The sequence below is a fragment of the Hemibagrus wyckioides genome, linkage group LG24, assembly GCF_019097595.1.
Source record: "Hemibagrus wyckioides isolate EC202008001 linkage group LG24, SWU_Hwy_1.0, whole genome shotgun sequence".
NCBI classification, from domain to species: Eukaryota; Metazoa; Chordata; class Actinopteri; order Siluriformes; family Bagridae; genus Hemibagrus; species Hemibagrus wyckioides.
In genome coordinates this window covers 2887098-2913384 of record NC_080733.1, presented here as the reverse complement: position 1 = coordinate 2913384, position 26287 = coordinate 2887098, and the positions used below count along the sequence as shown (strand labels likewise).

The 26287-nt window shown below is 43.2% G+C and overlaps 1 protein-coding gene across 2 annotated transcripts; it reads right to left on the bottom strand.

The window, feature by feature from the left end:
• Positions 1-909: 909 nt before the first annotated feature.
• usp31 (ubiquitin specific peptidase 31) lies at positions 910-26064 on the bottom strand. Of its 2 annotated transcripts, none has more exons than XM_058378129.1 (16): positions 24184-26064; positions 22445-22576; positions 16517-16611; positions 16336-16428; positions 12263-12398; positions 11156-11303; positions 10869-11040; positions 9750-9861; positions 9542-9636; positions 8908-8985; positions 8437-8566; positions 7909-8028; positions 5951-6176; positions 5607-5765; positions 5281-5433; positions 910-4646 (listed from the first exon to the last, which is right to left on the bottom strand). In XM_058378129.1, the coding sequence occupies exons 1-16, from the start codon at positions 24703-24705 to the stop codon at positions 3175-3177; spliced, it is 3843 nt and encodes a 1280-aa protein (XP_058234112.1). In that variant the 5' UTR covers positions 24706-26064; the 3' UTR covers positions 910-3174. The 2 variants fall into 2 exon arrangements, with proteins under 2 accessions (XP_058234112.1, XP_058234111.1); XM_058378128.1 differs by having other exon boundaries at positions 910-4649; positions 24184-26062.
• Between the last annotated feature and the right edge of the window lie 223 nt (positions 26065-26287).

The following is a 26287-nucleotide window of genomic DNA, read 5'->3' as shown; positions in this document are numbered from 1 at the left end:
TTCTTGAGCCCAAACGTGTATCGTGTATGAATTAAGTAGTGTAGATTACATGACGATGCTTTTCGCAGCCTTTTCCATAGAAGAATAATTCAAGTCCAGTGTCTACACATACAATAATAGTCTAATAATTAGAACTAGGGCTGGCAGATGGGTATCACTATCTAGACTGAAAGGAAGCAGCTGATCTTTAAAATTCTTTCCATTCAGTATTTCTGTAGGCATTAAATAATGAAACTAAACACAAAGCACTAAAAATCCATGTACTGTGCTAAGATATTCCGGTCAGCCCTAATTATAACGGTCGTTTTATGATTAGAAATGAATCTACGCTAAGGTTTACAGCTGTGTGAACTGCAATCGAGGAGACTTCTGATACAATTTAAATGGCCCAGACTCGCTGCAGGACACACGGCCTTTGGAAAAGAGCTCCTGGCTTTCTAGGCCCAAAGTGGCTTTCTTAATGTGCTGCCATACGACTTTGTGGTACAACATGAAAGAACAAATCAGTTTGTAACAAAAAAAAAAAAGAAAGGAGTGGTGTGTGTGTGTGTGTGTGATGAATGTGTGTGTTAGTGGTACAACATTCAACATACAAAATATGAGGTCAATTATACACATGTAGAAAAAAATACTCAGAATAAAAAAATGAGCCCAACCAACCCCCCCCCCCAAAAAAAACAAATCATTGACATTTGTTTATCATTTCTGCTTTTGTGATATTTGAAAGAACGTGGGCGAAAACTAAACCTAATGTTTAATAATCCGTCATCACTTTTCCCGAAACAACAAAAGTGTGCAAAAAAGCAATTAAAAAAAAAAAAAAAGAAGAAGAAGAAGAAGAAGAAGCAATTCATGCTTTCCACTACTGACATTTAGAAATACAGAAACATCGGTCATTTCTTTGTCTCGTTTTGTTTGTTAGTTGTTTTTTTTTTTAAGCAACATTCATTTGCATAGTTATGTGCATGCATCAGTGTCATCATCATCATGCAAATACTGCTTGCTGGAATTCTTCAAATGGTATCATCAGTGCACAGATCGGACACGGACAGGGTGCTGCTGCAGAAATAAAGCTACACCTAAGCTCAGATTACTGACTAAAGAAATGCACCAATAGAACCATGTCAGTTTATCACGATGCCATATTCGTCATATTCGCTATTATATGTATTGATGTCGTTTTTATATATATATATTTTTTTTTTTCTCCACAGTGGCTGAACTAATGGAAATAAAATCCTATAACCAGCATGAAAAGAACTGCAAGTAGAAACATCACTAAACTGTAAAGGAAAATCTGCACCAATATATCTGCGCTATTTATATCTGACCAAAAGCGTCTAAATAGTCTGAAGCATGGATTTTTTTTTTTCTTTTCCACCCCCCAACAACAAAACAGCTTGAAACTAGCCTTCAGGTGTAACGCTCTAATAAAAGCAGAACAGATTAGTGTTTAGAAATGACACTAGCAGGTAACGTCGGCTCATTTTGGTCCTAATCCACGTTGGTTAAAGTGTCTGATGAGGAAAAGTGTTGCACTCCTAATTAAATTCTATTTAAGGTGAATAAAAGCGTGGGATGAAAATAGACTCGGAAAAAGCGCTGGAAAGATGGTTTGTGAGACGCCAGTGTGTGCGCTGCTTAACTAAGGCTGTGTGCTCGTGTCTGCTCAGACGTGACCGAGCCGTCGATTCCCAGAACCGTCAGAACTCCGTAGCGTCTTACCATGAACTTTCTTTTATTTATCACCGAAATAAAACCTGCACACACGAGCAGCAAGTGTACGAGTCCTGCATTTGTATACGTGATCTAAATTAAAGCCCAGGGGACGGGCGGGTTGATTTAATCGCTCTTGCGCTCAAAGGAAGTCTAAATGGGGAAAAAATCTATAATGAATCCCATGTAGTGACACGGCACAGCATTCCAGCATTTTAATATCGCTCTTATTAAACTAATGAACTCTTCTTCTTCTCGGCTTCATCTCTGTTGCATACATAAAATATTTATCGTTAAAATCGTTCTAGAGAAAAGACATTAAGTTCAATGTTATAGTTCTTAAATACAGGAGTAAATATATATATATATATATATTGATTTTCTTTTTTATTTCTGCAAACTATTGCACTGGTATTCCACACGGTAATGGACACAAAGGGGTTGGACCCTGGTTCAAAGCTCACTAAGCTAAACTAATGAATGCTGTTGGCGTTTGATTTAGCAAAAACAATAAATAAATAAAAAAAAAAATTATAAAAATAAATAAATAAAAAAAGAGGGAAATGGCTCTAGAATGACTGTGGTTCTTACAAAAATAAACAAATCATTAAAAAAAACCAAAAAAAAACAGGCCTTCATGCAGAGCTACATTGCCTTCATCTCTCTGTTTGGAGATGGACAGAGCAAAGCACACAGCATCTCAAATGTAAACACAGAAAAACAAACACAAAAACAAATAAAAATGAAGATTGTCTAATTACCGTTGCTCAGTCCTACAGGTTTGCTGTCGGTCTACAGTTGGCAACGCTGCTACCGTGCACCGAGGTTCTAAGGGCAGCGACGCTACTGGAACACTTCTTTATTATTCCATGGTATGGGGTACTACAGTTAGTGTTTCTCATGGTTGCCTATGACGAGTTCTACTTCTGGCCTCCTGCACAATTCTGCGTACATTCGCACCAGAGTCGGGTTTGACAGCAATTCCGCGTTTCGCCACCGAGACGTCGCCCTTTAAATAGCACCAAGTGTAGAAGTGAAGCAATTTGTTGCGAGTACGGCGAGGAACGCGAAGACCCAACTGGGTTCTCAAAAGAAAACCGAAGACTAACATCTTAAAAAAAACGTGTTACACGGTCTCTCGAGTACACCTAGTTTAAGACAGAAAATAATATATACAAAGTGCTAAGTCAGAACAATCCTATTCAGAGTTTATACAGTAGTAAATTCGTACACCGCACCTTACCATTGAATCGGCTCCATGGCAGGGTAGAAAGGCGCTTCTGATAATGTACACATTTTCTTTGAGAAAAGTAAAAGATATATGCTGTATATCTATATATATATCTATATATATTTCTTTCCCTCACACTAGCACACAAGTATGTGTGTGAGTGTGGATACATATCTTAGGCACATCAAAAATAGCTGCATTGCAGAAAATAACAAAACTACTATCTTTTACATATTATTGAGGCGTCTTTGTTGCCCGGATTGCATGCTGCAGGAAAGCTTTCGGGATGAGGCCGTCTTTTCAAGAGGCCTCTTCCCGTTGACAGGGGACTGGAGAATGGGGTCAGAACTGGAAGACTTGGACTTGCCTACAGGTAACAGTGAACGCTTAAGAGGGGTTGAGGGTTTGGGCGTCTCCTTGTCTTCACTGGCAGCCTTACTGGAGATTGAGGCGGGAGATGAATTTCCCTCGCCCTCACCATCCTCCGTGCTGAGCTTGGTTTGGCTGCTGGACTGAGCTGTCCTCTCACCCGTCTTCTTCGTGAGAATGGCGCTCTTGCCCAGGTCAGCCGAGCGGCGCGTCTCCTTTTGCCTCAGAGCGCTCTTGAAGAAAGACAGCCCCTTGTCCTCGGACTTGCTGGCCCGTCGCAGCTCTTTGGACGAGATGCTGGGTGATCGCAGACTGGTGAGAGACGAACTGCTGCTCGAGCTCCTAACCGGCCTCCGGTCAGGCCGGCCTCCTTCTGCACCCTTCAGTGGCACTCGGGGTCTATCCGCCAGGGGGCTGGCATGAGACGATTCCCGGCTTGATGTCCTCTCTGCCAGTTTCTTTCTGCTCGAAGACAAGCTGGAGCTCCTCTCCACCGCTGAAGAGCTCTTCTTGGCAGTGGGCGAGGGGGAAGCGGAGGACTGAGGGGTGGGGGTCAGACGCTGCTTTGTTTTTGTGGCTCCAGATGTTGGTGCTGCCTCCTGGGATTGGGAAGACTCTTTCTTCTTTGTTGGGGTTCCAGAAGAGACGCTTCTGGCCTTGGGAGAATCGCTCTTCTCTTTCAGATTGGTCACTTTGGCACCTTTCCCTTGAGAGCTGGAAGACACTTGGGAAGAAGGAGACTTTTGGGCAGATGAAGTGCTCTGGCGTTTCTTAGATGGCTTCTCTTGATCCCCCTTTGTCTTGGTTGAGGATTTTTTGGCACTGGACACCTCCGCCTTTGACACAGAGCCTCCTGAGCTCTTGTGCTTCGGCTCCTTGGTAGGAGTCCCATGCAAGTTCTGGTCCACAGCAGTGATCTGGTTGTTGTTGTCTAGCGGTTCACCTTTAGAGCTCTTCTTGTCAGCCAGTGAGGGAGCCCTGGTGTAGACCTCATCCGTGTTCCTTTTACCACTGCCATCATCGCTGCTATTTCCTTCCATCATGGCAAGCGGGGCTTTGCTGCCGGATTGGCGCTCGTGCCTGCTGTAGCTGCCGAAGCATGATATGGACACCTTGTCATCGCAGGCCTCTCCGATCCTCTCCAGCGGCGGCGAGGAACGCGAGTCTAAAGAGAAACGCGAGGGCGAGTTGGACCTCATCTGGAGCTTGGCAGACAGGGACCAGGAGGGCTTTATCCCATTCTCGCTTAGAGTCAGCGGGCTAGCTATGGAGGATCTGGAAGACAAGCTCTGACGTTGAATGCTTCTCACAAAGGGTCGGGTGGAGAATCCTCCTTAATGAAAAGGGAGAGAGATTTAAACTAATGCGCTGATACTAGACTGAATGGAAAGAGCAGCAGCATGCATTTTGTCTTAACTGAGTGAGGCGAAAGATTCCCGTGTTAGTGCTAGAAAGCTAGAGGAGGGAAAGTAAAGAGAGTCATCACACAGAAAACTGCTGACAGTTCGAGACTGAGATTGTTATATTATTAGTATACGTACTACATTAGTATAAACCCCGTGACTTTCACAGAGCTTCCAAGATATTTTGGGAGTTTTTACACAGAGGTTGTTTTATTAAAATTAAAGGCCTAGGCCTAATGTTAGGTTTTGAAAGTTATTTATAGGCTGATGAGAGGCAAAAATGATTTACAGTCCTAATTGAGTGTACGTAACTGTAATTCATGTAGACTTGCCAAAATGAAGAAATTAAACAACCACAAGAGCAGAAAATTGCTCAGCTGCAGTTTCTTTTTTTATACACAAATCTGCTTACATCTACACTTCCTGGGTGTAAGATGTCTGCTTACGTTCCCCATGCTCCCAAAATGACAAGGAAACGCTGTGAAAGGTGCAAAGTACACAAATGTGCACATAATATTCAGGAGCATGCAGAATGGCAAGCGCCACAAACGCGCTTCTCACCGTCATCTTCGCTGCGATCTCCAGGGAACTCCATGGATTCGGCCAGAGAAGCGAGGGATGTCCGCCGTGAGGAGGCACCTGAGGCCAGGCTAGGAGGCTTGCTGCCAGGAAGCCGGTTAATCCAGTGCTCACACAGAGAGGAACTGGTGGAGCCTGTCCCAAACAAAGCACCACATAATCAGTAAAGGCACCTTTACAGAAACCATTAGCATCTCTCTCACTGAAGGCGGTATGACTTACACACCACTATTGTGTCATGTATCAGTTTGTGCTATAGGGAGAGTCTGTTAATCCTGCAGATTAGGTCAATGAGTAAAGAGGCTCACCAGCCACAGAGCTGTTAGCGGACCAGGAAGGAATAGTTGCTCTCCTCTGGTAAAACAGTATGTAGGCTGTCTGCTGGCACACTTCTTCTTCAGCCATGGTCTGGACTTCGCTGTCATCAAAACAGTACCACTGGCCATCAACAGAGTTTTTACAAAATGCTGGAGGAGAATAAAAACAGAGTTGGAAATGATCAAGTTGAAATGTTGCTTCTTCTTCAACTGGTAGTCAGCATGATGCCATGCTAACGGACAGAAATAAATGCTACCCGTATAAACAGTGTATTAATTACATTCATACTGATTACCACTTTAATGACAGCAACCCAAAGCTAGCCCGGTGTTACCTGTGTAGTGTCCTCCGTGCATGTTTCCATGGTGGTTACATACGGCGTACAGGTCATACAGGTAGTCGTCGGGGTTACGGCCTAGGCCATAAGGTCGTCTCCAGGGCGACCAATGAGAGGGGAGGCTCCAACTGCTCTGGCTCCTCTTCACCATGTGTGGGGCCATGTCCATGCCAACCAGCGGGAAGCGCACCATGTTCTGCATTTTCACCCGCCTGTCTCCCTCCTGCAGGACCCAAAGCCAAGAGATAAGAAACACGTTGTTCTAACATCACCAGCAACATAGAGAAATCAAATCATGAGAACCAAACAGTAATAATGGAAACGTCTAGCTGCCAGACCAAGAAAAAGTCTTTAGCCCTTTTCGGGTTGAGGGACGTCTAGAATCCATTTTTATACATAATCTCAGGGATGAATCTTTATAATATTTGCATCACATGACTATGCTCCATTAACAACATTTCGTCTATGCAAAATGCGTTTCCACATAACGTGTGTAGTTGAGCCTCACATATTCCCCCAGAGCCACCCAGATCTACGCATATCCACACATACCCCCCAGAACAACAAAGAACCACACATATCCACCCAGAGCCAACCAGAACAACCCAGAACCACCAAGTGCCACCCAGATCTACCCAGATCTACACATATCCACCCAGAGTAACCCAGAGCCACCTAGACCCACACACATCCCCCCCAGAGCCAACCAGAACAACCCAGATCCACACATATCCACCCAGATCCCACCAGAACAACCCAGATCCACACATATCCACCCAGATCCCACCAGAACAACCCAGATCCACACATATCCACCCAGACCCAGAAGGGCGGTGGTGGCGGCTCAAGTGGTTAAGGCACTGGGTCATTGACCGGAAGATCAGGGGTTCAAGCCCCAGCACCACCAAGTTGCCACTGTTGGGCCCTTGAGCAAGGCCCTTAACCCTCTCTGCTCCAGGGGCGCTGCATCATAGCTGACCCTGCACTCTGACCCCAACCTCCAAAGGATGGGATATGCGAAGAAAAGGATTTCACTGTGCTGTAATGTATATGTGACAAATAAAGGCTAATTATTATTATATTATAGATCTAACCAGATCTACACAGATCCACCCATATCTAACCAGATCCACACATACCCCCCCAGAGCCACCCAGAGCCACCCAGATCCACACATATCCACCCAGATCCACACATATGTACCCAGATCTAACCAGATCTACCCAGATCCACCCAGATCCACACATACTCACCCATATCTACCTAGACCCACACATATCCCTCCAGAGCCACCCAGATCCACCCAGGTATATGTTTGAGTGTTTTTTTCTGCAAAAATCAGTTTTTCGTTTTGTGAAGACTAAAATGATCAGCTGACAGAACAAGAAGCGGCCTGTCATTCCCTCAGAGAACGGGAAAAAAATCACTAAGGAGCTTCTGTAAAAATAAAAAATAATAAAAAATAAAAAATAATAATAAATAATAATTATAATAATCTCATCTAAATTTAATCCTATCTAAATCAAACTTTAGATGCAGGTACTGTTAATGTTACTGTGAACAGGACAGGGTGTGCCATTACAGGAATACATGATATGATGATGTTGGTGTTTACAGCAGTTTTAAATAGTTTATCTTACACCAGCTCCCCCCCCCCTTTTTCCCCCCTTTCTTTTGCAGTTACTAAGACAAAAAAATGCAGCTTGTCACAAACTTCTCCAGAATTTTTTTCTGGACTGTTACAAACCAACTCCAGTTATTAATGTTAAATCTTTAAGCTTTTTAGTTAAGTAACTCCACATGTAAATCTAATATAAACATAACATATAAACAGCTTTCTTATTACTAATACAGGAATATAAACAGCACTTATAGCACTGGAGACTGAAGTGTTTGTGCGAAGAATACAAAGAGGTTCTCCGCTGTCTTGGGAGAACCCAGGCCCTGAGACGTACCTGTCTGAACCTCTTGAGGTGCAGGATGAGAACATCAGGCAGGGTCCAGAGGCTGAGCTTGATGCGGCCTTGCTGTAGCTGCTTGCAGTGTGGACAGCGCCAAGCATCATCTGGTGCCAGCTGGAACACCAACATCACAGGAAACGGCCATAAATAACTAAACACACACACACCGCTTGTGCTGTCGAGCTACACAGCAAGCAATTTTCAAGGTTCCCTTCAACACAACACTTTCTCAAGCATGCCCTCGTTCCACTTTAAGCAGCATCAAGCTACCAACAGCCACTGAACTCTAACCACAGGGCTTTTTTACGCTGCGTGTGGCGCCGGTCCAGGGTAAAGCCGCCTCTGTGGAACAGAGCAATTTATGAAAAAGCACAGACAGCAGAAATGTTGGTTTAATGCCATTTAACATCTGCTGGAGGAAATCTGGTTTGAAGAAGCAAATGGAAGAAAAAGCATGAGTGCTGACAGCTTTTTAGTCTTTTACTTGTAACATTTATTCTTTGAGAGCGTCCTAGTCATTACCTGCTCCTCTTTGGTGTAGAGCTGGAAGCACTGAGCGAGGGTACACGCCTGGGGCTGGTGGTGCTGCTCACGGTGCTGGTACACGCTCTCAGCATCAGGGATGTACTCCTCCTCTATGTGGCCAAACAAACTGCAAGGACAAAGCAAAAACACTCTCCTTAAAAACAACAAAAAAAACACTCTGACCACGCTCACTGCTCCAGCTATCACTTGCCAATTACATTTTATTTTGTGTCTTAGAGGACTGTAATTTTAGTGCGGTTGCAAGAATCCCTGTGGCCATTACACAAATATTCCACAGATATGTTTTTTTTTTAGAGGATGGAGCACTGGTCCGTATTTTTGCAGGCTGTAACGTGTCTCTTCAGTTCTCTAAGGGCTACAGTTAAACACACTGCATAAGCACAGAGTAAAGTACGTCAAAAAGAGCTGCAGGCTAGCATGAACAACCGTTCAGGCAAAAACACTTACTAATCCTTGGTCTCTTTGTCCCACTCCACTACGATCTTGACATGAGGAGGGCCTCCTGCACCACAGGACTTGTACGCCCTGAAAAACACACATTAGGTCAGGGAAACTATTTGAGGCTCCTTTATATTTTCAATCCATCTGCTGAATAATAATATTAGCACACACACACACACACACACACATATATACATATATACATATGGCACGAATTAAATTTAATACCAAGTATCAGATCTGGGCAAAAAAAAGTATGGGTCGGGTATCAGATCCTCCACCAAATGGAATATGTTTTTGGAAAAGACTGCTATTTTTCTTACTGAAATTCTTCATATATAAAGAGACTTGATGTTTTTTTCTTTCCTTCAGCATGTGCATATCCTTTTTGTGTGAAAGGATTCAACTTTAAAGCACTTTGTCTTCAACATCTGAAACCTTTTCTTAAGTTTTTAATGAAAGCGGTATGGGATATGTAGAGGTATCAGGCGACCCTCGTGGTTAGGGAATAGTTATCACAAAAACAAAAAACCAAGCCTCATGGTGCCAGGTCTGACAGAAAAGCTTCAGACGGATTCATGCAGTTTTATTAAAGCAGCTGAAATCTAGTCTGGAATTTGCTTCAAGGTCAAAGCCCAACCTCTCCACGGTGGGGTGACACAAAGGAAATTCCTCCTGCGGTAACAAGTATGTGATCCCCACCACACCGACCACTCGCAGGCTGAAGGGCCCCACCTACAACAAACATCAAAACCATATCATACACATTATCACCAATAATGATAATAATAATTGTAATAATAATAGTACACTGCACACGCTTCTCCACCACAGTGTGGCTCACTGACCTGGATGTAAACTCCTTGTCTTAGCAGATGATGCATCTTCTCGAGAATGGCCTTCTGAAGAACATCCCAGGTTACAGTGCGCTCCATGTACAGTACAAAAGGAAGGCCGAACCTTTTATACAGGAAAAAAGCAGCTTTAATATTTGGAATGCGTTCTTCTCAGCTGCTCTCCTTCACTCCTGCGCTAGACACAATACTACAGGACTCAGATCAGGGCTCTGTAACGGCTGCTTTAAATCTTTCACTTCGTTATCTTTGTGATTTCGTCACAGATTTAGAGGTATGCTTTTTTTCTGGAGGATCTTTATCCTGCTGGAAGACCTAGCTGTGAACAAGCTTGAACATTCTGGCTCATGTCTTATGATGTAGCTTGAGTATTTCCACATAATCCTCCTTCCTCATGAAGCCATTTGTTTTCTGTAGTGCATCACTCACAACTCTATGTCAATATGTGAGCCACTGATACTCTGATATAGTGAATTAAAGCTGAAATAAATCTCGATAAATATCAAAGTCTCTAATCGGATGCTTTAACCCTTTTTACCAGTAAACTGAAAGGGATTTATGGGACATGTTTATGTTTAATCAGTATAAAGAATGATGTTCAGGCTGTGAGTCTGATATAACAGGACTCTGTTGGCTTTCAGTGTGTTTTAGACGTGTGTTTTTCCCTCTGTTCGATAACCTTACACAGAATTTTACTGGTTGAAGATGCTTATGAACAAGCACTTGGAGCATCTCAGAGAGCAGAAATTGATTTGATATCAGCATTTACTTTAAAGATGACTCAGAAATAATTTGTTCCGTGTTTTTGGAACTTTTGTACGACATATTGCCCTTAGTAGGCTAGGGAAATATTTAGGAAGCATACTTTCATATGAGCTTCATATTAAGCGCCATTGTGGAGTGAGACATGACAAAGACATTCAATGCTGAACATGGACACAACCAAATTGAAAAAAAAAAAAAAAGAGTTCAAATGACCTGTGATGTGAAGAGAATAGACGCTCTATAGAGTTGTGATTGAATATATTTAACCTGTGTGTAAACAGACTTTTGGAAATGAACTGCAGCACGCATTTAGGAAGCATTTTGAGCAGCTGGTGTTTATGTGGCTACCTCCGTCCTTGGTGGCCAATGCAGGCTCTGTTGCAGATCAGCAGGATCATCTTGTCAGCACTGTTTTTGTTGGGTGATGCCGGATTCACGGCCCCCTGCATGAAGGACGGGGTGCGAGAGCCGTCGCTGCCATACTTCAGATTGTTCTGATTGAGGTTTGCGAGGAGGCTCCCTGCGAGAATAAACACGTCGTGCAAAACAAGCTCTTATCTTCTCATCTCTTTTTAAATTTATCTCACACGCTCCGCGTCACATTACATTCACACGCGAGTCTAGGGTAAAGGCACCTCGTTTAGAGCGAAGGCTTTCCAGTTTAAACGTCTCGGGCGTTTCGAAGGCGAAGATGGAGTCGCTTTCTTGAATGATGTCCAGATCGTCGTCGTCGTCGCAGAAGGAGCGGTGGAAACCGTCGTAATACATTTCAGTCAGGACAAACTGCAGAGACGGCAGAGGAGGAAATAAACAAACACAAGCACTCTTCATTAGCCGAGACCTTTTAAAATGATTCAGACATCACTCAGGTGAGCTAGCACCTGCGATAACGCTGCAACATGCTGGCTCGGTTCTTTCATTAAATCAATATCAGGAATTTATGGGGAGTTTTCTACAGACACTATTAATAATGAGTGGAGGAAAGAAAAACGTCTGTTTGCTTTTACTCTCCCTGTGACAGTGAGCTGCATGTCATCTTTAAGATAACGAGCACAGAGGTGTGGGATTTGTTTTTGTTGATATTTCAGAGAGAGCTACGGAGGACTGACGAAAACGTTCCTCGTCTCATTTTTAGCTGTAAACACACGCTGTGTGCTGTTTTTTGTTTTTCATTTCCAATGAGAAACGGTAGGAAGTGTAAATGCTTCTAAGGCTGACTATTAAAACACAAATTGAACGACATGCTAATCAGACTGCTGTGTCGACATCAAACTAACTGACTGCGTGAAACTAAGTGATACTGTGAAATTATACAAAACCTTCTGACTACATATAAATAATTAAAACTGAAGTGAAACCAAGTGACTGTATGAAAGCATGAAACCGTGTGATCACATGAAACTGAGCGATGACGTGAAAATAAGTGAGTATGTGAAACTGTTACTGTTTAAATCTAAGGGTCTGTGTGAAACTAAACTAAAATAATTCAGCGAAAATCAAATAAGTGACTTTGTGAAACTAAGTAGATGAAATTAAATGAAACTAGCTGACTACATGCAAGTCAGTGAAACTAATCAGCCATGTGACACTAATGTGCAAGTTTCCCATCTAAACTTATTTTTCTATAATTTGCTCGCGGCCACGACCCTGTTTATTTTGGGATTTTCGAAATGTGTGTGATATGAATTCTGCCAGTGAATCTACAACAGAGACTGCTGCTGAAGGACACCTGGAGGAATCACCTGGTCTGGAGGAATCTTGGTCTCACGTGAAACAGCTTCTCTGAGCCTGGAGACGGTGCTGTTGAGGGGCACGGCCACGCCGATCCTCATGCAGTGAGAGTACTTACCCTGATAAACCACCGTCACGTACAGAGGCCTGAGGGACAGACACAACAACACGGTTATAATGATCTGCAGGAGAAGCTACAGAACAGTGGACATGCAAATGTTAAACTTAATGTTCACTCAGAATTTTCACTTCTATTTCACTTCTTCTCACTTATATTATATCCAAAATAAACTCTTCTTTTCTACTCTCTCTATCCCTCACTCAGTGTTTCTCCCTTCCTCTCTCCCTGTCTTAGTCTCACCCATCCTCTCTCCCGGTCTCTCCCTTCCTCTCGCTTTGTCTCTCCCTTCCTCTCTGTCTATCTCTGTCTCTCCCTCTCTCTCCCCTAACTCTCGGTCTCTCCCTCTCTCTCCCCTAACTCTCGGTCTCTCCCTCTCTCTCCCCTAACTCTCGGTCTCTCCCTCTCTCTCCCCTAACTCTCGGTCTCTCCCTCTCTCTCCCCTAACTCTCGGTCTCTCCCTCTCTCTCCCCTAACTCTCGGTCTCTCCCTCTCTCTCCCCTAACTCTCGGTCTCTCCCTCTCTCTCCCCTAACTCTCGGTCTCTCCCTCTCTCTCCCCTAACTCTCTGTCTCTTCCTATCTCTCTCCCCTAACTCTCTGTCTCTTCCTATCTCTCTCCCCTAACTCTCGGTCTCTCCCTCTCTCTCCCCTAACTCTCGGTCTCTCCCTCTCTCTCCCCTAACTCTCGGTCTCTCCCTCTCTCTCCCCTAACTCTCGGTCTCTCCCTCTCTCTCCCCTAACTCTCGGTCTCTCCCTCTCTCTCCCCTAACTCTCGGTCTCTCCCTCTCTCTCCCCTAACTCTCGGTCTCTCCCTCTCTCTCCCCTAACTCTCGGTCTCTCCCTCTCTCTCCCCTAACTCTCGGTCTCTCCCTCTCTCTCCCCTAACTCTCGGTCTCTCCCTCTCTCTCCCCTAACTCTCTGTCTCTTCCTATCTCTCTCCCCTAACTCTCTGTCTCTCCCTTCCTCTCTGTCTATCTCTGTCTCTCCCTCTCTCTCTCCTAACTCTCTATCTCTCGCTTTCTGTCTGTCTCTCTCTTTCCCTCTCTCCCTCCCCTAACACTCTATCTCTCGCTTTCTGTCTGTCTCTCTCTTTCCCTCTCTCCCTCCCCTAACTCTCTGTCTCTCCCTCTCTCTCTCCTAACTCTCTCCCTCTCCCTTCCTCTCTGTCTATCTCTGTCTCTCCCTCTCTCTCCCCTAACTCTCTATCTCTTCCTATCTCTCTCCCCTAACTCTCTGTCTCTCCCTCTCGCTCTCTCTCCCTTCCTGTCTGTCTATCTCTGTCTCTCCCTCTCTCTATCTCTCCCTCTCTGTCTGCTTCTCTCTTTCACTCTCTCTCCCTCTTCCTCTCTGTCTATCTCTGTCTCTCCCTCTCTCTATCTCTCCCTCTCTGTCTGCTTCTCTCTTTCACTCTCTCCCTTCCTCTCTGTCTCTCCCTCTCTCTATCTGCTTCTCTCTTTCACTCTCTCCCTCTCCCTCTCTCTCTCCCCTAACTCTGTGTCTCTTCCTATCTCTCTCCCTCTCTGTATCTCTCTTTTCCTCTCTCTGTCTCTCCCTAGGTTTGTTTGTTTGTTTGTTTGTAAGTAAAGCTCCTTTCAGAGGGTCTGTAGGCCTGAGAGAGGTCACACAGGGATGTTTTGATGAAAACCGTCGCTGAGTTCACAGAGCTGCATGAGCTTATTCCCCGTCTTTGGCTTAGAGTCACTCAGTGCAGAGCTGCTACAGTATGTTATGTGAGTTCAGTGCAGTTCTTTGTGGTGAAAGCGAAAGCCTTTTTCTCTGTGCACGCATCCAGACCTCCAAACCAGCATCTGCAAGCTGCTGACTCGAGAAGCTTCACACAAAATCTATCACTGCTTCAAAGAGTGAAGGGGAAAAAATATCCCCAAAAAGTTCTGGCCATAAAAACGGCGTGTTCTCCCGCCTCGTGTGTCTGACGCGTCTCACGAAGACATCTCACACCCGAGACAACAGCTAAATGAAACCCTGTGTAAGCTGTGGCTTTGTAACCGGCGGCTCTCAGGGACGGAGAACCTTCATCAGGATCCTGTTCAATTAAACATCTCTGATCATCATTTCTGTGTAATGGATCACTCTCACTTGTACTGGAGGGATAATGTGCACTACATCACCAATCACTAATCACTTTCCTCACAGTACGACATCTTTAATCATTAACACGGTAATAAAAAGAGGGATTTATAAATAGGACGTGCGTCAAATAGAGAAAGAACTTCTCAGAGTCAGTAGACAGCAACTAAAGCGGGGGAAAATCCCACACAATTCCCTGTAGCACAAGAATTATAAAGAATCTAAATTACCATGAGATCTATTTATTCGTAACTCTCATGCAAGTCTGGAGTCTCTTCCCACATTACCCACAATGCCTTTCGAGATTACCTGTTGAGACTGAGAATAATGCTGGATTCGACTTGGGATGAGCAGAAGTCAGATCGATGTCTGTGTTATAGATTTAACAGCTGAATATATCTGTGTGTTGGTTGATTTGAAGCTGGATATGTATACATACAGCCGTAGGAAGCCGTAGAGCAGCCGTAGGAAGACAACAACATTCGGATGCATCATTAAACTCTGGCTACAGACAGAAATGCGGCAGCACTTTAATCTTGTAATCTAGATCTCTCGATCTTCAACATATCCGAGTATCTGCATCTATAAAGCTCCATCACAGACTTTACGGTTTATCGTTTCCACTACTTATGCACCATTAGTCTCATTAATGACGCTGCAAACTGATGAAGACTGGTACCAGAAATTACAGGGTGGAGTCTTCCTTTAAAAAGAGGAATAAATCCTTACACAGTTCAAGGAGAAGCAGTACAACTGGCTAGCTCACTTCTTATGCACTGGGTAAAATCTTAGCAGTTATACAGAGGTGAACGTTAGCATGAACGAACCCGCCCGACGTCTCAGACTAGCTTATCGCAAAAGGAGCGACTTCAATCACGTATCACAAACACGTCTTCAGCCCAAAACCTGTTAGTCCGCTGCATGAAGAGACAAACAGGACAAGGCTTCCTGCATTCCTCCCCTGAGCCTGAGCACAAACCCAACACTTTATCACAGTCGCTTTAACAATGCAGGTACACACGAACAAAAGAGGAGAAGCTCCTGGAAAAAACTGATGGAGTGGAAAAAAAAAAAGAGCTCCAAAGTCGGCTAAAGTGTCCGGTTTCTCAGGAACTGTAAATCACTGTAGATTAAAGCTACTGAAGAGATCTTTTTAAACCATATAGCATGGTCGTGTGTAAAAAGTGTGTTGCGTTCTGGAGGTTTCAGACGTCAAAACTGCCCAAAGTTCACAAACACCACAGTGCAGGACTTCTCAATAACAGGCTACATGCGTTAACACTATGATCCTGAAAAATTCACTACACTCTCCAAGAGCTCCTGGATGTTTATCCTAAAGCCTCTTCTGGCATTTATGCTCATTTATGCACAGAAATCCTTCCTTTGAAAGCTTATAGCACCTATGGTATTAGTTTCTAGACACACTTTCAACTATTATTGTGATTTTCTTACAGAGGTTTAAATCCTAAGCGTTAGAACGCCTGCTCCACGAAGAGAGCATTCGCACTGAGCTTTTATTATTATTATTTTTTTCTCTCTGGTGAGGAGGTCAGCTACGGACCTTGTGTGGAAAAATTTTAAGTGGTCATGACGCAGGTTTGCTCCCCATCATCTCCTGAGATCTTTGAGCTGGGAGAAGCACAACCTTCCAAGCTGCTATGCAGACAAGGAGGATGTCAGAGCTCGGGATATTACTACCTTACGCCTGTTACGTTCACGTTATGAAGAACAGGACGTAAGGCAGATGGAAATACTGTTCCTGAAGCAAATAAATACCCCAATGTGTCCTAACCCTGTGTGAAGGCACACCCCCTCTCAACCCCTGCTCCCATTACTATCCTGCTTTATCACACAGGGGGCAAAAGATGCTTACTTACCGAGTGTGAGGTAATGGGATGGGAAGCGAGATGCAAAGAAAAGGATCGAAAGTGTTGCTCTGCTTCTGGCAGTGTGGACATGTGAGTGAGGATCTGTGTGTTGAAGAGGAGAAGAAGAGAAATGAAAAAGCTTTTCATTGAATGAAAACAGCAGCACAAAACGAGCAAACTGTATTATTACCTGTACTGAGCCTGAAACAGCTCCTGGACAAAAGAGCCAGCCGACAGTGGGGGTGAAGGTCCCTCCAGCGCTCCATCATCTTCCTCTATGGGCGGCTGTGACAGGAGGAACAGAAGAACAGCTGCAGCATTAAATCAGGACTCAGAGGGTTGTACAATATCGGGGGGACTTTTTCTTTTTGGCATGTGGTCAGGATCAGCATTCATTGTATAACTTTCATCATTAAATTCACATCACTCACTCCTAGCTAGTTCTTATAATTCACTTCTGAATCAGTTTCTTTATGTTTTTTTCTTCCAGGTTCATGTATTGGTGAGATGAACAGTTTTGTTTCATTTTTCCTGAACTGCTGACAATATTTCTCCTAAATTCAGAATATCACTATTGTTATTTAGAGTGTATATTTAAAGGAAATGACAACACATCAAAATAACCCAAGCTGTATATTCAAGATTCAAGATTGAAGATCAATTCTCCGGGAACTGAATGAAAACGATCGGCTGAATCATAATGAGCTCCGTAGCTGAAAGTCGGCTAAAGTGTCCACTTTTTCCTTATTTTGTTTTTGATCGCCCAAATTACCACGGCGACACACCAACCTCCATACACCCTACAGACAGGAGTGTGGAGCTCATCTCTGGACATGTGTGATTATTTGACTCAACACCTTCAATACAGTAATGCTTTAATAACAGTTATTACTGACGTCTAAACACACGCTAATCGCCTCAAAACACAATCTTTTTAAAGGCAAACTGCGCTGAAACATTCAACTGTAACATCATCCAGCAGAGAAGTTTCTGAATGAAACAGTGATCACGCTACCTTCACTCGTGCATAAAGAGCAGATTTTGCATATGGCAGCTCTTAATGTACAACATTAATTAACATGAATAGTCCTTCTTGTTATTAATCTGTTTTGCCTGAAATATCTTCACAACACACTTGAAGCAGGAAGGAAGCTACTGAAGATCTCCGAGATATCTTGCTTTGATCCTGATTGGATTCATTCCAAAATCATAATCTGTTTACCTGCTGCTTAAATTCTAACCTTATTTGTCATGTACACAAACCTACACCGTACCACATGCAGTGAAACTCTCACAAAAGCCTTTGCAGGTAGGAAAGGGAAATAAATATCAGAGCAGAATAAAAATAGAAGGAAAGTGGCCTAAGATTAGAATTACAATAGAAACACAATGAACTATACAGGAAGGAAAAAAGGGAAAAAATAGTAGAAATAAGAAAATAAAATAAAATAGAATAAAAGTAAAATAAAAACAAAAATAGAATTACCAGTACAGTAACAAAGAAAAGAAAATACACTGTGTTCCAAATTATTATGCAAATTGGATTAAAGTGTCATAAACATGTAATTTTTTGTTTTGAAATTAAAGTCATGGATGGTATCGTGTCTCAGTGCTCTTTGGATCACTGAAATCAATCTCAGATACCTGTGATAATTAGGTTGCCAGGTGATCCCAATTAAAGGAAAACTACTTAAGAAGGACGTTCCACATTATTAAGCAGGCCACAGGTTTCAAGCAATATAGGAAAGAAAAAGGATCTCTCTGCTGCCGAAAAGCATCAAATAGTGCAATGCCTTGGACAAGGTATGAAAACATTAGATATTTCACGAAAACTTAAGCATGATCATCGTACTGTGAAGAGATTTGTGGCCGATTCAGAGCACAGACAGGTTTGTGCACATAAAGGCAGAATGGGAAGGTTTCTGCCAGACAAGTTCATCGGATTAAGAGAGCAGCCGCTGAAATACCATTACAAAGCAGCAAACAGATATTTGAAACTGCTGGTGCCTCTGGAGTCCCGCGAACCTCAAGGTGTAGGATCCTCCAGAGGCTTGTGCATAAACCTACTATTCGGCCACCCCTAACCAATGCTCACAAGCAGAAACGCTTGCAGTGGGCCCAGACATACATGAAGACTAATTTTCAAACAGTCTTGTTTACTGATGAGTGCTGTGCAACCCTGGATGGTCCAGATGGATGGAGTAGTGGATGGTTGGTGGATTGGCCATCATGTCCCAACAAGGCTGCGACGTCAGCAAGGATGTGGCGGAGTCATGTTTTGGGCCGGAATCATGGGGAGAGAGCTGGTAGGCCCCTTTAGGGTTCCTGAAGGTGTGAAAATGACCTTGGCAAAGTATATAGAGTTTCTGACTGACCACTTTCGTCCATGGTACAAAATGAAGAACCGTGCGTTCTGTAGCAAAATCATCTTCATACATGACAATTCTCATCTCGCAAAGAATACCTCTGTAGCATTGGCTGCTATGGGCATAAAAGGAGAGAAACCCATGGTGTGGCCACCATCCTCCCCTGACCTCAACCCTATTGAGAACCTTTGGAGCATCCTCAAGCAAAAGATTTATGAGGGTGGGAGGCAGTTAGCATCAAAACAGCAGCTCTGGGAGGCTATTCTGACATCCTGCAAAGAAATTCAAGCAGAAACTATCCAAAAACTCACAAGTTCAATGGATGCAAGAATTGTGAAGGTGATATCAAAGAAGGGGTCCTATGTTAACATGTAACTTGCCCTGTTAGGGTGTTTTTGATTGAAATAGCTTTTGATTTCAGTAAATATGACCTCCTAATGCTGCAAATTCAACAAATGACCATTTCCAGTTCTTTACAACCTATAAAATGTTTTCAAACTCTGTTGTGCATAATAATTTGGAACAGTGCATTCTGAGTTTTTTATTTTTGAAATAAAATACTGTTATCATTGGGAGGTTTGTTCAATAAAATTCGGTTGATGACTTGAAAATTATACTGACTCTCATTTGCATTGACTAATTAGGAAAATCAGAGAAAGATATCATTTGCATAATAATTTGGAATGCAGTGTATATAACAATTTTAAATTGATATGGATATAGGAATATGGATCAGAGGCAGAACATTACTATACAGAACTACTATAATAATTAATCAAAAATAAATACATGTATTATATTAAGTGCAGGGGTGGAACATCAATCACATACATCAGATGTGACAGAGAGAGAGAGAGAGAGAGAGAGAGAGAGAGAGAGAGATAGATAGATAGATAGATAGATAGATAGATAGATAGATAGATAGATAGATAGATAGATAGACAGACACTTTTAAATATAAGAGTTATCCATTTGAGACATGGCCCAATGAGGACGAAGTTTTAAAGAGAAAGTTTCAGGAGATGGTCAGTGTGTTTCGGGTCACTCTGCAGGACAATGACAGTTCACTCATAAAGCAGATGGACAGAGCTGGTTTGGCTCTGCTGTGTGTTCGACTGGACAGTGTGTTTAATCCTCCAGATGTACAGGAGGTACAGAAGCGGGTATGTGAGTGATGTGGCTGGAGCAGCAGCTGTGTGCATGTACGTGTGCTGAAAGTGAAGTATATTTGTTCCTTTAGTGCAGAGGCTTAATGCAGAATAAAAAATAAAAAAAAGAGTGAGGCACGTCGGTGTGGCTCGGCTGTTCAATCAGCATTAGCATAGCTTCTGATACTGTCAGGAAGATGTAAACACACACACACACACACGGCCACATGTATGGCAGGAGACCTGAACAGATTGATGGCTGTGTTTACGATCTGAACTGCAAATCAACTTGTTTGCCAACTACTCAGCTGATTAAGCTCTCAGCCTCTGAATGAAAAAAAAATCAATGCAAATATAGAGTCTTCGTCCAACAACACACTCGCGTGTGTATCGGGCTCTCGGTTGATCCCGACAGCGCTGGGGATTAACTCTGGCAGCGCTGAGAACGGCTCGATTATAATTACAGGATATCCGACGTTCTGTTTTTTCTTTTGTACAAGGCTGCATGGCAGAACCAGAAAGACGACTCGAGATCAAATAATAAACAGAAGAGAGAGGAAAGAAGAGTGCAGCGTTGTTTACTTCCTTGGACAGAAGCAGTGATTGTGAAAGATTTCATTATTAAATCAATGTTTCAACAAACACGTCTCCTTACATCAGGTCACGTAATGTGGGCTTTAAAAACTCACACAAGCTGAACTTCTATTAGATTTTTGGTCAATCAGTGTAGCCAAGATGCTCACTGACATATGCGTGTGTACACATAACATTATGACCACCTGCCTAATATTGTGTTGGTCCCCCTTTTGCTGCCAAAACACAACAAACCGTCCTGCACTGTGTATTCTGACCCCTTTCTATCAGAACCAACATTAACTTCTTCAGCAATTTCATCAACAGTAGCTCATCTGTTGGATCAGATCACACGGTCCAGCCTTCAGTCCCCACGTGCATCAGTGAGCCTTGGCTGCCCATGACGCCGGTTCACCACTGTTCCTTCCTTGGACCACTTTTGATAGATACTGACCACTGCAGACTAGGAACACCCCACAAGAGCTGCAGTTTTGGAGATGCTCTGATCCAGTGGTCTAGCCATCACAATTTGTCCCTTCATCAAACTCGCTCAAATCCTTACACTTGTCCATTTTTCCTGCTTCTAACATCAACTGATCAGAAGGTTGTGAGTTCAGCTCCCTGCACCACCAATCTGCCCCTGACCAACACCCCAGACACTCAGCTCAGCTGCCTCAGGTTTTAGAAAACGCATTAAATCTTCAACACAAGCTCAATATACACAGGAAATCTAATATTGAATTAAAAACCCCATGCTCTATTTTGACTTGTGTAAACTGTGTAACAGAAACATTTCCTATACAAGCTCCAAATAAATCCCCATTCCACACAGGTGATATAATTCATATTCTTGTCACTACACTCTTCTATGATATGCGATAGTTCAGGTCGATATTAGATTTAATATCCACAAAGATTGATTTTTTTAATACTTTAAACTAAACATAACTTGCATTTAATACTGAAAATAGGGGGAAAAAATCAACATGGCAACATTTTACCATTTTAAAGACTGAAGTAAAAGACGATTTTCAGATCAACTGATTGAAGAAAATTTGCAATCATTTCTTTTTTTAATATCATAACATTTATTTATAAACAAAAAAGGATATACACGAGATCACAGAAATGTGAACTGTGACCTGATTTATCAATATATCTGTATCGTCATGTCGCAGAGCAAAGACTCCCACAATTCATGCCAAACTGTTTTTTTATACCCATTTAAATAAAGGTAATCATTTTAGTAGAGCTCTCATAGAAGGTCATTATACATGTGTCTTCACTGGTAGGAGTCTAAAAGAAGAATCTTGTGCTTGAGATTTCACCAATTCAATTGGGGGGAAAAATTGGAAAAATTGTTGAACAAATTGGGGAAAAAATAGGGGGAAAATGGTGAAATATTAAGGAAAAAAATTGGGGGGAAAATTGGAGAAAAATTGGTCAAAAAAATGGCACAGAAAAATCCAGCATTTTTATCAAAAACAATCACAAAATGATTAAACTCCTGGTGAAATCCTGGAGGAACTGAAGGTCATATAAAACTAGCGCTGGCTTTCTGGCCAATCAGACTGGAGTATTCATTAACGCTCTAGTATAAAAACGTATAAAATATCCAGAACAGCATTCCAGTAACTCGGCATGTAAAGTGTCTCGGGTGAACCGGGCTGTCGTTATGAAAGGAGGATAAACTGCTTAAAGCAAAAACAAATTTGTGGTGTAGAACCGCTGCATACGCTTATTCAAATGGCTGTGTTCTTCTGAAACATATTACTGTTCATTTGCATGTTTTTAAAGTTAGACTGTTTCACACTTAGCTGAAGTTCTCACTAGAGCTCGACTGTTTGTTTGGATTTAGAGCAACGAAATGTTCGTACACATGAGCGTTCACTGATTAGCCAGGAAACTGACTGTAATATTGAGTGTGTGTGTGTGTTTTTTAGTGAGGGTTGTTGCAGGTCCGTTGCAGGTGATGTAGGGCACTAAGTTGTTAACTTTAAATGAAAATAAATGAAGAGCAGCCCAGCGTACCTTTATAGAAGGTCTGTTATGGCCCATGTTGTTCAGGTCTTCGTGCACACGGTCCAGGAGCCAGAGCAGGAACTCCTGAGCATCATGCTGAGCGTTTCCTCTGTACTGCATGGCTCGCTTCGCCACAGTGTTCTGCAGAACACAAATGTCACATGTTACGCTACTTTAATTCCACAGAACTTCTGGATTCTCAAATCTGATTGGTCAGAAGGTGTGCAATATTTCTGGATAATAAGGCTGTAATTAATTAGACTGGTTAACTGGTATTGGTTCCCGTTGTTCCAAATGACCAATCACTGATCCCCTGTTGATCCTAATGACCAATCACTGAACCCTGTTAATCCTAATGACCAATCACTGAACCCTGTTAATCCTAATGACCAATCACCGATCCCCTGTTAATCCTAATGACCAATCACCGATCCCCTGTTAATCCTAATCACCAATCACCGATCCCCTGTTAACCTTAATGACCAATCACTGATCCCCTGTTAACCTTAATGACCAATCACTGATCCCCTGTTAACCCTAATGACCAATCACTGATCTCCTGTTAACCTTAATGACCAATCACTGATCTCCTGTTAACCCTAATGACCAATCACTGAACCCTGTTAATCCTAATGACCAATCACTGAACCCTGTTAATCCTAATGACCAATCACCGATCCCCTGTTAATCCTAATGACCAATCACCGATCCCCTGTTAATCCTAATGACCAATCACTGATCCCCTGTTAACCTTAATGACCAATCACTGATCTCCTGTTAACCCTAATGACCAATCACTGATCTCCTGTTAACCCTAATGACCAATCACTGATCCCTGTTGTTAATAACGACCACTCAATGATCCCCGTTGTATCACTGATCCCTGTTGATTCTAACGACCAATCTCTGATCCCTGTTGTTCCTAGCAACCAATCACTGATCCCCATTGATGTTCACTTTAAACTCTCTTCTTTGTGACATTTAAAGTATCAAAGCAAGTTTTTATTTCCCAACTTCTCATGAATGCTACTTTATTTTGCCTGCATTCTTGATTAAAACAAAAGATTGTTTGATCTGTAAATATTTGCATTTGTTCTGCCCTGACCGAAGATGACGACTTATTACAGGAAATACATCTAAATCTATTATTTTGAATTTTGATAAAACTCTATTCTATTTACAGATTTTCCCAGAATCCCCCCTTTTTCATTTACATTACATTTTGCATTTCAGTCTTCTCATAACTGTATAGTATATGACCACAAGTTTGTGCACCCCTGACCATCGCACCCATATGTGCCATTAGAGATTTATTCCTCTTTCCTGTTATAATAATCTCCACTTCTGTGAAGGTTTTCCACTAGATGTTGGAGTGTGACTGTGGGGATTAGTGATCATTCAGCTACAAGAGCATTAGTGAGATCAGACACTGATGTTGTAAGAGTGAGGGGGTCTGGGGTTCAGTCTGTGTTCCAGTTCATCCCAAAGGTGTTCAGTGGGGTTGAGTCAGAGTCAGGGCTCAGTGCAGGACACTCCAGTTCTTCCACTCCAACCTTAACCTCTACACCATGTCTTCATGGAGCTCTGTGCTTTGTGTACAGGGGCATTGTCATGCTGGAACAGGGGTTGAGTCTCTTAGTTCTAGACAATTATGTGATTCCAACTTGGGTGTGATGGTCAGTTGTCCACAAACGTTCGGCCTAAATCTGCATACTGATACACCATGAAACCCCACCCACTATACTCACCTTGAACTCTCGGCTCTGCTGAGGAGTGTATTCGAAGGTCCACAGAGCTCGGACCAGACCTGCCAGCTGCTCGGTCACTTCTCCTTTCTCTTTCCTGGGAGGATGGACTCCATTGGCCTTGGGCTTATCCTCCTCCTCTGCTTGCCCGCGAAACTGTTCAAGCGCTAAATACTCAGCGAAGAGCTCCGTGTTGCTCAGACACTGCAGGATGGCGTTCATGAAGCACGTGTTGCCGTGATTCTTCAGACCAGACACTCCGGGCACTTTGTCCCGGCTGAGGAATCCGCCGCAGTCGCTGTCGTCCGAGGCCACCGATCCCTTGCCTTCGTTTTTGAACGCAGCGAATCCTCCGTCGTCCTTCTCTCCTTCGGGTGGCTGAAGCTCGGATCCGAAATGTGACAGAGTGGACAGGGTCTTGAGCACTCTGCTCATAAAACTGCCCACGGATCGCACCGAGCCGCGCCGGAAGAGCTTCTTCCCCAGGCCGGACTTCTTCTCTTTGCCTGAGGCTTTGCTCGACATGGCAGCAATTTCACAATTATTTATCAATTACAGAAAAAAAAACAAAAAACTTTTCAGTGCTGTCTGCAAGCTGCCATGCTTTGCAGCTCAGCTGATCAATCACTTCACCCTGGTTACGACATTGAATAAAGGTGCATTAGGAAAGTCTTTTTTTCTTTCAATAACAGGTAGCTCTCTAAGGTGAGTTAGGTGGGTTCGACATTCGAATGATTCCCGCTCATGTTCCCGAAGTTCCCCAAGATCTACATTGGCCTTTATTGGTCTATAAAATGATTGACAGTCTCTCAGCACCTTTATACACCTTTGCTTTTAAGGCCACGACATACTTTCTTTTTAAATCATGTCCTACATGTCTTCCAGGTTAATTATACAAATTAGTAATGAAAAAAAGAAGAAAAAAAAGCACGACTGTACCTTTAAAGCTATTTGGGTGCAAAATAGCTGAGGAATTCATCACCTTGTCTAAATCTAATACACGATATCAACAGCACAGTAGTCGTGTGTGTGAAAACAGCCATTGTAGCAGGATGTGTTGATGTCTCTCTCTCTCTCTGTGTATCAGCCAGGAATATCCTGATTCAGCTCCCAGCTGTCAGATTCTGCTCTCCAAACTGCACTGAGCAGAGATGTAAACACGGTCCAGGGCTCTAGCATCATGCCATAACTCAAATCCTGACCACTCAGAGCCCTGGACTCACAGCGAGGTGAAGGAGATGAGTGTGAGTTAATCAGGCAGGTGGATTCAGCACTGCAGCAGCCGAGACAAGCCTGTCCTGTCCTCTATACCTCACTTTCCATCCTAATGCACAGGAAGAAAACACCACTTTATCCCTCACTTTAGCGTTAGCTACCTAGCATCAATGCAGCAGTGCAACCGCACCCGGGCAACTATGCTAACACTGGCGAGGAATATATGAGTTAAATCACAACAGCAGCGGTACAGTGTGTGTGTTGGTGTGTGTTAGAGAGCAAGAGAGTGAGAGAAAGTGTTATTACTTATTCAGCGCCAGAGCAATGCATCGTCAGTAGAATGCTAACGCTAATGCTGGTGCTAACGCTAATGCTAAGCGCTAGCCGACGGCTCCGTGCAGTCAGGGCAGACCTGCGACTGCGATTTTCCCCGACAGCGAAGTCCGCCACATCCCCAACACCGCTCCAGCACGCAAAAGACACGTGTTGTTGTTGTTGTTTTAGTTGTTGTTGTTTTTTAGTCCATGAAGCAGGTCGAGCTCGCGCGCCGCTCGCTCTGTAGTAGCTCTCCTCTGTAAAATCACTGACACTGCATTGGGGCGTTGGGGTTGATGACGTCACGACCCGGCCCGGCCCGGCGAATCTCAGCAGGTAGAGCCCGTGTTTCCTGACGGTGGGGTTCTCCTGTTATGCACTAACGCTTTTTGCCCCCCTATTATCCTCTATATGGCTAAAAGTTTGCGCACCCCTAACCATCATACCCATATATACCTCTTCTTCAAACAATGTTTGCTTTAATCCTTGTTTGTTTTGTCCTTGCATGCTGTAACCTTACACTGAGACTCGAACCCTGTTCCAGCATGATGATGCCCCTGTACACAAAGCACAGAGC